At 48.3% G+C, this 11,951-nt stretch overlaps 1 protein-coding gene across 1 annotated transcript; it reads right to left on the reverse strand.

The window, feature by feature from the left end:
• Positions 1-1,617: 1,617 nt before the first annotated feature.
• LOC122390473 (uncharacterized protein K02A2.6-like) lies at positions 1,618-5,705 on the reverse strand. The gene is made up of 2 exons (XM_043383457.1): positions 4,683-5,705; positions 1,618-4,260 (listed from the first exon to the last, which is right to left on the reverse strand). The coding sequence occupies exons 1-2, from the start codon at positions 4,833-4,835 to the stop codon at positions 3,226-3,228; spliced, it is 1,188 nt and encodes a 395-aa protein (XP_043239392.1). The 5' UTR covers positions 4,836-5,705; the 3' UTR covers positions 1,618-3,225.
• Positions 5,706-11,951: the final 6,246 nt, after the last annotated feature.

Consider the following 11,951-nt stretch of genomic DNA (forward strand, 5'->3'; position numbering starts at 1 on the left):
GAGGGTGCTGAAAGTTTCGTCGCGATCGGCCGCTTTTTACGCGAGTTATTCGCGAAAAACCTTAGGGGGGTTGCATCCCCCCCCCCCTGTGCCGGCGAGGGTTAAGGCTGAGTAACACAGTGTGTGCGCGCTGCAGGTAGTCAGTCCAGCGCTGTCCCTGCTATTAGCACCGGCTCTCGGAGACACGGCCCTCTCATATACCATTTCAAGGGCATTAAATTGTTTCTCTCATTTTATCATTTTCAACTATCACGTAGTTATACCTACCTATCATAGGTACGCAATACGCATGTCGTGAAAATATACGCGAGGGTACTAAAAGTTACGTTGTGATCGGCCGCTTTTTACGCGAGTTATTCGCGAAAAACCGAGGGGAGTCCGTTCGACCCCCCCCCCCCCCCCCGTAAAGGGCGAGGGTTAACTCACAGTCCGAACTCCGAACAAGTTCGGTCTTGTTTGTGAATTTGTCGGAGCATCACCTAAATCTAGTAGAGATGATGGAGGGAAACTAGGCTTTTAAGGAGGGAAGGGAGTCGGTGACGGTCAGGGGCACTACAAGCAGAGCAGTCATAAGCTGGTGACAGGGCTGACATACCATGTTTTGATAGCATGACTGAAACAGACTTTTAGGGTAGCCAGGAAATCGCATGCGAGAGCCTATTGAAATTTTTACATCGGCCTTTATATGCACCAGTCGTATACAGGTGCGGGATTTGGCATACGATTTCCAGACAATCGAAAGACTGTTTGGAGCCAACGAAGGAAGGAATGAGTGAGTACTAAGTTGAAAGCATTAATTTGGTTCAAAATGATGATGCAGATAACTTAGTTATTTAAATCTAAATATCTTATGACGAGAGCGATTGGCATTTTTGGTATGCAGTGTTATTCATTGAAAACAGGTTGGAGCGTTTAAGTCTTTAATTTAGTGGTCGCCGCTTACTAATCATGCGGCATACACGCCGCACATAACCGCCAATTCCGCAACACAGCTTAGATTTCGAAGTAAGCATTTAGTCTCACCCCGATAATGGCGCAGTTGCGACAATTACGTAAAGGAATACTTTACCCAAACATCGTAAAGGAATACTTTACCCAAACATCTCCCCCCCCCCTTTAAACAAGTATGAGATCACAGACAAATGACTCACAGATCCATCCGCCTCGGCGGTCTCACAACTCTCCCGGAACGGGTAACTCGGCCCCGCCCGTCACCGGACCGGGACGCTGCTCCCGGCGTTCCTTCGCCGGGCCGGTCTGCCGAGCCTTCACCGGGCCGGTCTGCCGAGCCTTCGCCGACTTGGTCGGCTGAGTCATCGCCGGGCCAGCTAGACGTACCGCTGGGCAGGACTGCTGATCTCGGGGCTCGGACTTCGCCAGAGGCAATCTGCGGGGTGTCAGCGACGTCAGTACAGGCGATGGGTAACGGACCTAGAAGATGATGACGGTTTCTCCTCCACTGTCCCTGACCATCCGAGATCCAATATGAACGACAACTTTCCTTTGAAGCAACGGTCACTGGTGAGCTCCACTCCTTCTCTTGATCAGTCCTTACTCTTACTTTATCACCAGGCATCAAGTCAGGCAGCACTTTTGTTCCCTTCCTCTAATCAAAATTCTTCTTACCTTTCATCTTGAGCCTCTCGTCGGCTCGCCTGACCTCATCATCCCGTCGCCGAAACTTCTGCGGTAGCATCGGGACGGTCGTCCGCAGCTTCCGCCCCATCAACAGCTCGGCAGGGCTGAGACCCAGAGTGTGCAGAGGTGCTGCTCTGTAGGCGAGAAGAGCCATCCAGGGATCAGGCTGTTTCAGCAGGTGCTTATAGTTCGTTTTTTTTTCAAAAGGACGCTGGCTCAAAGTTCAATATCGAAGCTCTCACGTGAGTTTTGGCAGCTTCAGTGTCTGGCCAAGAATTTCTTACCGAAAAAATAATCGATTTCAAATTTTGCACGGTAAGTAGCTGGAAATTGTTTCTTAAAAATGAACATACTATGATGACGTCACTGGTGGCAGCAGGCACCCAAATGCCCGTGCAGTGGGACAAGTGTCAACGAATTTGGGTGAAACTTAGTTTTTCACTGTTGCCGAGCTTATAATCGAGTGAGCGGTTCCGTCCATGATAGTCATAAGTTACATTGAAATACATGTTCGACAGCATGACGTCACCGCTGTTCTCATATCTGCTTCCAAAACGCCCATATGGAAATTATCGGGAAGAAATCACATGTTAAAATTAGTCGACGCTCGATTTTCTCAGGTTCAGTTTTTGCTCGTTTTGCTCGCTAAAACACGTGCTTGTTCGAAAAACATACTTGGAGCCAGCGTCCTTTTGAAAAAAAAAAAACGAACTATAGCAGTGCGGACCGCTCGTTCCGCTTCCCCATTAGCCTGCGGAAAATGCGGACTGGTCACCGTGTGGATAAAACCACACTCCCTGGAAAACTCCTGGAAAAGCGCACTGGTAAACTGCGTCCCTCCATCAGTGATCAGCTCGCAGGGCAATCTAAATCGCGCAAAGACAGACTGCATTTTCAAGATAACTTGTTCGCTTGTAATTGACGATAGTTGCAGGATCTCAGGATACCTGGAATGGAAGTCAACAATCACAAGGTACGACTTTCCCTTGTGCTCCAGAATATCAGCTCCGAGTTTCCTCCAGGGACTCTGCGGCAAGGGTGTCAGAATCAGTGGCTCACTCCGCTGTCTGGGTCGTTGAGCCTGGCAGAAGTCGCATCCTTCGATGAAGTTCTTCAGGTCCTCGCTCAACCTCGGCCAGAACACACTCTCCCTAGCCACCTGTCGGCTCTTGTTCAAACCGATGTGACCAGCATGGATTCGCTTCAGCACGTCCCTCTTCATTGACTCTGGAATCAGGATTCTGGATCCGTAGCATAGCACTCCGCTCACCACGGACAGGCTGTCTTGAAGGCTTCGAAACTTCTCCATCTCTGGTTCAGTAGCTGTAGCCGGCCATCCCTTCTCCGTGACCTCTGCTACCTTCCTCAACACCGGATCGCCTTCCTGAGCCGACTTGACCTCTTCCAGCTTGGCGTCCTCCAGGACACCGGACACCACGGCGTCAACGTACAGCTGGACCTCTTCTAGATCACCAGGCTTCTCGTGGCGGATGTCTCCTGAGTCAACGTCCAAGGGCTGTCGAGACAACAGGTCAGACACTACCATCTGCTTCCCCGGGCAGTGCTCAGCAACAAACCCATACCGCATCAGTCGAAGCAGCATCCGCTGACAGCGAACCGGAGCCAGATCGATGTCCTTCGTGGTTTAATGGCATGGTTCAGTTTCTTAAAATCTATACACAACCTTACTTTCGGTTCTCCACCATCCTCTGAACCTTTCTTGACTACAGGCACAATTGGGGCGCACCAATCTGATGGAGTGGTAACAGGTTCAATTATGTCGCTATCGAGCATGCGCTGTACTTCCCTTTTGACAGCTGGCAGGAGCGGCAACGCAATGCGCCTTGCGGAGCTCACAGAGTAGGGCTGGGCGTCCTCTCGGAGATGGATCCGGACCGGTTCACCGACCATCGTGCCCAGGGGCTCCTCCGCAGGGTCTTTTGGCAGAACATCATCAATGCGACACACCATCTTCATCTGCACAGCCATCTCACGACTTAGCAGGTTTCTGTCCAGACCATCAACAACATACACATGCAGCTGGTGAAACTCATTCTTAAACCTGACCTGAGTCCTGAACGAGCCACAGCATGACACAGAACCCCCTGGACCAGTCAGGTTTTGCTTCACGGGCTGCAGCGCAGGCTTCCAAGACATCTTTGAGTAAGTGTCCTTACTGATTACAGTGACGTCAGCTCCTGTATCTATCTTAAACGGAACCTTTTTCCCACACAGTTTCAAGTGTACGATCCACGGTGACCGCTCAGCGTCTACATGACCCAGTAACAGTGTATCTTCTTGTATGTCATGAACAAGTTCCTGTACTTCTGGTGATTTACATACCTTAGCAAAATGATTTTTCCTTCCACATTTCGAACAGACCTTGTTACTAGCTGGGCAGTATTTCTTGCCTTTGCTGTGATGTCCTCCGCAGAAGCTGCAGTTCGCAGAGTCCTTGGGAGGCTGTCGGCTTTGATGTCTGGGCTGTTCACGCTTCTGCCGCTTGTAGTCCAGCTTGTCCAGCTTCACCTCCACTGGCTGCTGCTGCTGCTGTGGTTGCTGCTGTGGTTGCCGATTCAGCTGACCTCTCACCATCTCACGCCTTCCAGCGATCTGCACAGCCTGCGAGAGAGTACATTGTTCCATTTGCATCAATTGTTCGGTAACTTCTCTGTCGGCTAATCCCATGACAAATCTGTCTCGTATCATGCCCTCTTGATCAGAGAAGTTACACAATCGTGCCAGCACATGCAATGCTCTCAAAAATTCTGATACTGATTCTCCTGGCCTCTGTTATCTATCATGGAAGACTGCCCTTTCATGAATCACATTCTTACAAGGCTCAAAATATCAAACCGAGCCAGAACAGTTGCAAACTTCTTCACATCTTCTTGAGACAAAGCAAACATTTCAAAAAATGTGGTTAGACTCAGGCATACCCATGCAGGACAGCAGTGAGCTAACTTGAAAGTCCCCATCTTCCTTATCCACTTTTGAGAGCCGGTGGTACATCATATATTCCGCACGCCAATCCCTCCATTTACCTGGTATGGCATAATCAAACCTTGATGGGGGTTTCGGCACCATGTTTCGTGATTCAGATCCCGTGTAGGCGTGTTCTCCGAGTAACTCCCCCGGTCCTCTCCAACAGGCAGCGTCCTTCCCGACAGGCGTCTATTCCGAGAATCACCAACCATGTACAAAACAGTATGGCGTCGAGTTCGGTTACCATATTTCGGCGTCTGCTACCAAACTCGCGATAATGGCGCAGTTGCGACAATTACGTAAAGGAATACTTTACCCAAACATCGTAAAGGAATGCTTTACCCAAACAGCGGTAACCTGGTTTCTGTATCTTTCTTAGTTTAGTCAGGAGAGGCAGTTAAGTAGACATCCGTATTGACTCGTATTTTAAAAGATTATTTAAGGGGTGTATAGCTAAAAGTTGTGTCCTTAGAAGCTTCTAGACTTAAAATGGCTGAACCGATCTTCAAGTTTCTTGTGTCAGTCGATGCACAATTTATGTGGCTACAACGTATCGGAACCGCATTTTGGTCCGGCTTTGCAAACTGGCGGTATTATATAGCAACTTTAGCGCCATCTAGCGGCAAGACTAAGAAAGGCAGAGTCTTCATTTTCAGATATATGTACTTTAGATGCATTCAAGGGCTATCGAACGGCGGTGACCTGGTTTCTGTATCTTTCTTAGTTTGGTCAGGAGAGGCATTTGAGTAGTCCTCTATATTGACTCGTATGCCAAAAGGGCACTTAAGGGGTGTATAGCCAAACGTTGGTCACTACTGTAATACTAATACAGGAACAGACTTGTGCCTCGCCCAAAAATCAAGATCCAAGATCTGCAAGATCCCACGCAATTTCAAAATTTTAGGATCTAAGATCCCCAGGATCTCACGCAAATCATAATTTCAAGATCCAAGATCCCCAAGATCCCACGCAAAATCAAAATTGTAGGATCCAAGATCCCCAGGATACCACACCAAATCAAGATTGCTGGATCCAAGATCTCCAAGATCTCACGCAAAATCAAAATTGTAGGATCCAAAATCCCCAAGATCCCACGCCAATCAAGATAGCTGGATCCAAGATCTCCAAGATCCCACGCAATATCAGAATATTTTAGGGTCCAAGATCCCCAAGATCCCACGCAAGTTCACAATTTCAGAATCCAAGATCTGCAGGATCCCATGCATACCTAATCATGATTTTAGGATGATGCACAACATAACATCATAGTCCAAGAAAAGGTACAGTCAGAGACATCATGCAAATTGTAATCAGCTGTGAAATGAATTATGAGTCTTATGACTTATAGTGGAGATTTTCCGTTATGCTCAAGACCCAAGAGTGTATATATCTTAATTCTGAGGTGAAAAATATCAATCTTGCTCAGTGTAGGCTGGTGGGCAGAGGCCAGTGCAGATTTTTAGTCTGTGGTAGGCTGGAGCAATGTCACACTAGCTAATGCTGCTTGTGAACTTTGTTGACTGACACGCTTTGCAGTCTGGCACACAGTGTTTTTCAAAAAAATTTGAAAAAAAGAGTTCATCAGTCCCTCAAACACTTAAGTGCCAAGCAGCATGCCCGTCAAACATTGTTACCTCACTGACCTTGACGTGGGGAAGTGGGTATGGGAAGAGGAACATCCTCTTCTTTCCATTTCCATACATCTAAATTAAAACTAGGTGACCACAATCTAACGCCCATATGACGTTCACCGAGATGAAATATTTGAGTTGAATACAAGAGACAAACATTATTCATCCTATAAATACACAAAAATGTGCCATAAACTATCACATTCCCCTCTTCACATACACATAGCTGCCCGGAAGACGAATATACGAATATGGCAAGGAAGGCTATATCGAATTCGAAGGTTTGCTCATTAGGTCGAGGCAGCGATTTCCGTGACGTCATTGGTACAAAGGGTCGGAAAGCTGCATTGCAATATCCAATCCTATGGGAAATGACCAATATTTAGGGAGCTGCGGCCATTAGCTACCTAAACCAGCCATAGGCGGCGGAACGATTTGAGATAAGGGGGGGGGGGGCACCAGCTCAAGGAGCCAAACCTAGGGTACCCCCAAATCCTGTTTTCTCATCGGATTTAGGCCACTTATTTTTCGTCAAAGCCCTGACACGATGATTTTTTTATTTTTTCTTTATTTTTTTTTACTAAACGAAAATGGCAGTTTACCCCCGTATGTGTGGTTAACTTTAAGCTGATCCTCAAGTACCTATGTGTTTGTCTCTTCCTTATTGTCGTTTGATAAATTCCATTTATCCTACATGTATCGAATTCCCAAGAAGCCATCGCAGTACTAATCAGTGGCGAATCCCAGGGGGAGGTCACATGGGTCGACTCATGACTTAAGGCCTGGGGTCACCACATGCCTGCCAGGAGCACCACAGGCCTGACAGCCGACAGGGGCACCACAGGCCCGCCAGGGGTACCACAGGCCTAGCAGGGGCACCACAGGCCTGTCAGGAGCACCATCGGCCTAGCAAAAGCACTACAGGTCTTCCAGGGGCACCACAGACCTGCCAGGGGCACCAGAGGCCTGCTAGGGGCACTATCGGCTTCGCAGGGGAACCACCGGCCTCGCAAGGGCACCATGGGCCTGTCAAGGGCACCACAAGCCTGTCGTTGGCACTTTAAGATTGTCAGGGGCACCACAAACCCAGACTCGCCAGGGGCACCACAGACCTGCCAAGGCCCAGGGACACCACAGGCCTAGCAAGGACACCACAGGCCTGTCAGGGGCACCACGGGCCTGTCAGGGCCCATGAGCACCTAAGTCATGTCAGGGCCCACCGTAGGCTTGTCAGGGGGCAGGGTAGGTAGGTACCACAGTCTTTCCAGGGGCACCAGCGGCCTAGCAGGGGCACCAGTCATCACATGACTAACCAAAAACAAAGAAAAAAATGAAAATAGGGCACCACCAAAATTAAGTGGCCGAAATCCGTTGAGGTTTTAATTTTGGGTATAGGTAGGGGCACCACTTCGATTCTTGACCCTCCCCTTGGAGTCTTCCCGAATCCGCCCCTGGTACTAATACATCAAATTTAAGGGGGGCACCTTGCTATTGGTGCCCCCCTTGCAGAATTCAAGGGGGGGCACGGTGCCCCGGTGCCCCCCCCCCCCCTGTTCCGCCGCCCATGAAACCAGCATAGATATAAAGACTAGATAGGGCACCCCCATGTCGGGAGCGACTCGCGAATACGTAGCAGCGGCCGCCATGTTGGTGAGGTCGAGACTCTGTGCCGCTGTGTAAACACTATGGGAGGAGGGGGGTGTTTGGGACAGATTTTGTGGTATTTTTCGACCGAAAAGTGTTAATCTTTTTTGCCTATGGCATTCTTTGGAATGAGTAGATTGTGAAACAAGGGCAGAAACATGTGTATTTATTGTAATTTAATTACATCAGCCCTAGACATATAGCCCTGAAGACGCTGATAAAGGATATGCGGCACCGAAGGTAGATGCAATTGGCATGCTAATTTAAGATTGAATTCGTTTCCCATTATGGTTTCCATACTTTATATCTATGTATGCAGTATGCAATGGACAATGATCGACAATAAGTGCAATTTTAACCCTCACCCGTTCATAGTTTGTCAGCGTCTTACAAGTAGGGGAAGCCAGGGTGAACGGAGTGAACTCCAGCCGTTCGCCCCTCAAAGAACGGAAAAAAATAGGTATGCTGTTCGCGATGTGAGTAAACCAGTGATCCCAAATTTCAGGATACTAGGTCAACAGGTGAACTCAGAGGTCAGGTCAAACACTGGAAATCGAACCAGTAAAGTCACTGGAGCTTGAGATCTTTTGCTATAAAATCGACCAAAACGCGTGAACCGTCGGCGAAATGGGTTATATCATTCCCAATCAACCTCATCTCGAAATCTAGCGAGACCCGAGCTGACCCGAGCTCCGATGACCGATTCCTCACTTTGAATAAATCCGCGCCCCTTACAGGCACCGACATCGCCCTTGCAGGCAGCACCGACGATAGCCGCACAGGCACGTGGCGAGCTAGTGTAACTGTAAACCGCGCCCTCAGCCACGAACACCAGTTTGTGCCGAATCAGCCAGCCACGGAGCAGAGACGGCCGGCAACGAATCGGCAATTAACAATGCTACATATCGACACGGTCACAAGAGGCGAGGCGGTAACCTAGCGCCCGCTGCATTGGGCGCCAGTGGACCCACTCAGTCACTAAGCAATCATCGACAAAATACGTCTTTTATCGGCCAACATTGATCTGTTCATTAATATGAAGTGTCCATCCAAATCCACGCTATCCGCCACACAGCAGCTATCAACGGTAGATACCCACTCCAGCGGCAGCTGGCCGCGACTCACTGACACCGGCAAGAGACAGCTGACCGCTGAAATCACCAACACTTCGGCAGGGTATGAGCGGGTCTCAGTCAGATCCCAGGCATGTAACCCGTCCCCACCTTAGATGATCTGGCAGAGATGATCAAGAGGTGGTAAAGCTGTGTCATGTCGTCCAGCTGGATGTCGCTCATCAGGGCCTCCTGACAGGTGCTACAGCTGACAGAGTCGAGCGCCTTCTTCACCACGAACCCTGCGATGTAGGTGACGATGTTGCCCACCAGACGACAGCCCAGGCTGGAAGTCGTGCTCCGTGATGATGTGGAGTGCCGTGGCAGCCCTCGACTCGAGGGCTGCCACGTTCCCGGTGCTGCCGGGCCGGACGCCGCAGCGGTGGAGCAGGTGCAGGAATATACCGCAGAACTGTGCGGCACTGGGGTTGTTCTAGCCACCTGGAAGGTTCGATTAGTATCAATAAAATATGGCTAACAGTGTTTAGTGTTAACATACGCCAGGCACAAGTGTCGTATTTGTTAACACATTGTTGACACACACGCACACGCACCCCCCCCCCCCCCCTCCACACACGCACACACACGCACACACACACATGTTGGCAAATGGCAAAGCAGTCTCCGGGCATTTGGTAATACTTTTTTGCACTTATTCTGGTTTTAGTGACTGATGGGCCTTTACCCACGCATGACTGGAGGGTGGGGCTCTACAGAGCCCCTCTCCCGTTTTCTGCAATAAAATATTTACATTTATATATTTAAAAAAATATATTTATTGCAATATATTTCTAAACCGCTGGACGTGTCAATACGAACTTGCAGTACCTTCGGCTGCAACAATCTGAAACATTTTATCGAAATAAAAATTGTGTAGCTACCATAGGTCGGCCGGGAGTGACTTCAGAGTGATCAGTGAAGTCATATTCTGCCGATTTTGATGCAAGAAATTGAACTACAGCAATCGCTCTCGGTAACAGATAACCTGTAACAATATGAAAAAATAAAGATCTGTAGCTTTTACTTGCCTATGCAAGGTGATCTCTTGAGCCTTATTTCTGGCTTGTCAGCAATCAAATCCTGCACATCTATTTGGCATCTTGAGAGACTGAGAGGCAAATTTCAATTTCAAAAGATACTAGTCTTCAAAGCTGAAACATATTAACAGTTGGTCAGATCAAAACAAGGCCTGTAGCATACAAGACGTGTGGGATAATGGATTTGCACCCAGTACACACTACAAAATACACAAAGCAAACAGTGAGATTACAATTTAAAGTCAAGGAAAAGCATCAGGTTTTTTAAATAATAGTTTACACAGACTTAAATATAAGAATTTAAATGACCTTCAAATTAAATGAGAAGTGGAGTAAAGTACCTAACAAATGAGGGTATCCATAAATCTGGTGTCACCGTCGGCACATATTAGGTTGGTAGGTTGTAGGTGGGTAGGTTGTAGGTATTGAGGTTGTAGGTTAGTTAGGTTAGTAGGTAAGGTTAGGTCAAGTAAGATTATGTTTTTATCTTCCTTGGACTTCATGTTTACTGGTTAGCACTTAGCATTGATGGTAACGCCAGATTTATTAATACCCTATTTACTGATACTGATAACAGGTGAGCCAAATGAGCATGAAGTGTAGTTTAAGCTTCACAATGTGAATACTAATTAGGTAATGACAATCTGAGTTTAGGTGCTCCAACTAACGCACATTTTTTAAGTCACCCGTGCACTGTTAATTATTGGGATAAAATGTGCGACAGTTCACTGGTGCAGATATCACAAGTCACAACGTCCGACATTTTCACTGTCTATCAGCTCTGGTTCAGGGTGAGCGTGGTATAGTCGACTACAGAATGATGTTCCACACTCCTCAGAAGCTATCAGTTGACCGGAGCGCTAAGTTGTGCCGCTTATCACGCAATTAAGCGTGTCGATTGTGAGCATTGGGACAAAGCTATAATTTGTGAACTCATCCCGTGTGATGCGGCACAGCCTACCACTCCAGGCAAATAATTGCCTGTCATGAAAAGTGGAAAATCATTCTGTAGTCGACTATACCTATGCCACTGCACTCTGAACCCAGAGCGGATAAGAACCCCCGAGGCATCTGGCGTACAAGATTACTTTACTTCTGGCGTACACTGAGAAAAAAATTTACTCCTTAAAGGCGAGTTGACTCTTTTCTGCGGAGTCAAACTGCCTGGAAAAAAAGTCCAACCTTTTCTGGAGTCATTTGACGCGATAAAAAATGACTCGCTTTGCTACTCCCTTTTTCCGAGTAAGCCGACACCGACTAGACGGGTGACCCGCTTTGCTACTCCCGCTATCCGAGTGAGCCAACGCCGACTAGGCGGATGACTCGCTTTGCTACTCCCACTATCCGAGTGAGCTAACGCCTACTAGGCGGATGACTCGCTTTGCTACTCCCACTATCCGAGTGAGCCAACGCCGACTGGGCGGATGACTCGCTTGTCGACTCCTATTGCCCGAGTACGATGACCCCAGCAAGACGCTACCATCGAGGGGTCAAAATGACCCCCCCCCCAATTTGCGTAGGCTAAGCAGGTTTGTTTGAGAAAATGTATTTACAGTTCAATGTACAAACTCCGCAAGGGTACAAAACACGAAGCGACCAGAACACTTGCGCATGACTCGCGGTTCTCACGGTGCCGAAGCACGCGGTGCCACGTTCGTTACAAAACACGGAATGGTCGAAACGGTACGGTCACTGCGCACTCTATACTTCGGTCCTTGCCAAGAGGCCGAGAAGCGATTAAAAACACCAAAACCAACGGAGCCACAGCAACACGGTAAGAGTCACGGTGCCACTTTCGTTACAAAATACGGAATCATCGAAACGGTACGGTCACTGCGCACTCTACACTTCGGTCCAAGCCAAGAAGCCGAAAAGTGATTAAGAACTCTAAGCCCCACAGTGCA

The sequence above is a fragment of the Amphibalanus amphitrite genome, unplaced genomic scaffold (assembly GCF_019059575.1).
Source record: "Amphibalanus amphitrite isolate SeventyFive unplaced genomic scaffold, NRLGWU_Aamphi_draft 000020F_arrow, whole genome shotgun sequence".
NCBI classification, from domain to species: Eukaryota; Metazoa; Arthropoda; class Thecostraca; order Balanomorpha; family Balanidae; genus Amphibalanus; species Amphibalanus amphitrite.

Bases quoted from the DNA above. Each gene is read 5' to 3' on its own strand.
- LOC122390473 (XM_043383457.1), bottom strand. From the start codon at position 4,835: ATGGTTGGTGATTCTCGGAATAGACGCCTGTCGGGAAGGACGCTGCCT. The intron at 4,261-4,682 runs GTAAATGGAGGG...ACTCTCTCGCAG, and splicing joins GTTTGATTATGCCATACCAG to GCTGTGCAGATCGCTGGAAG.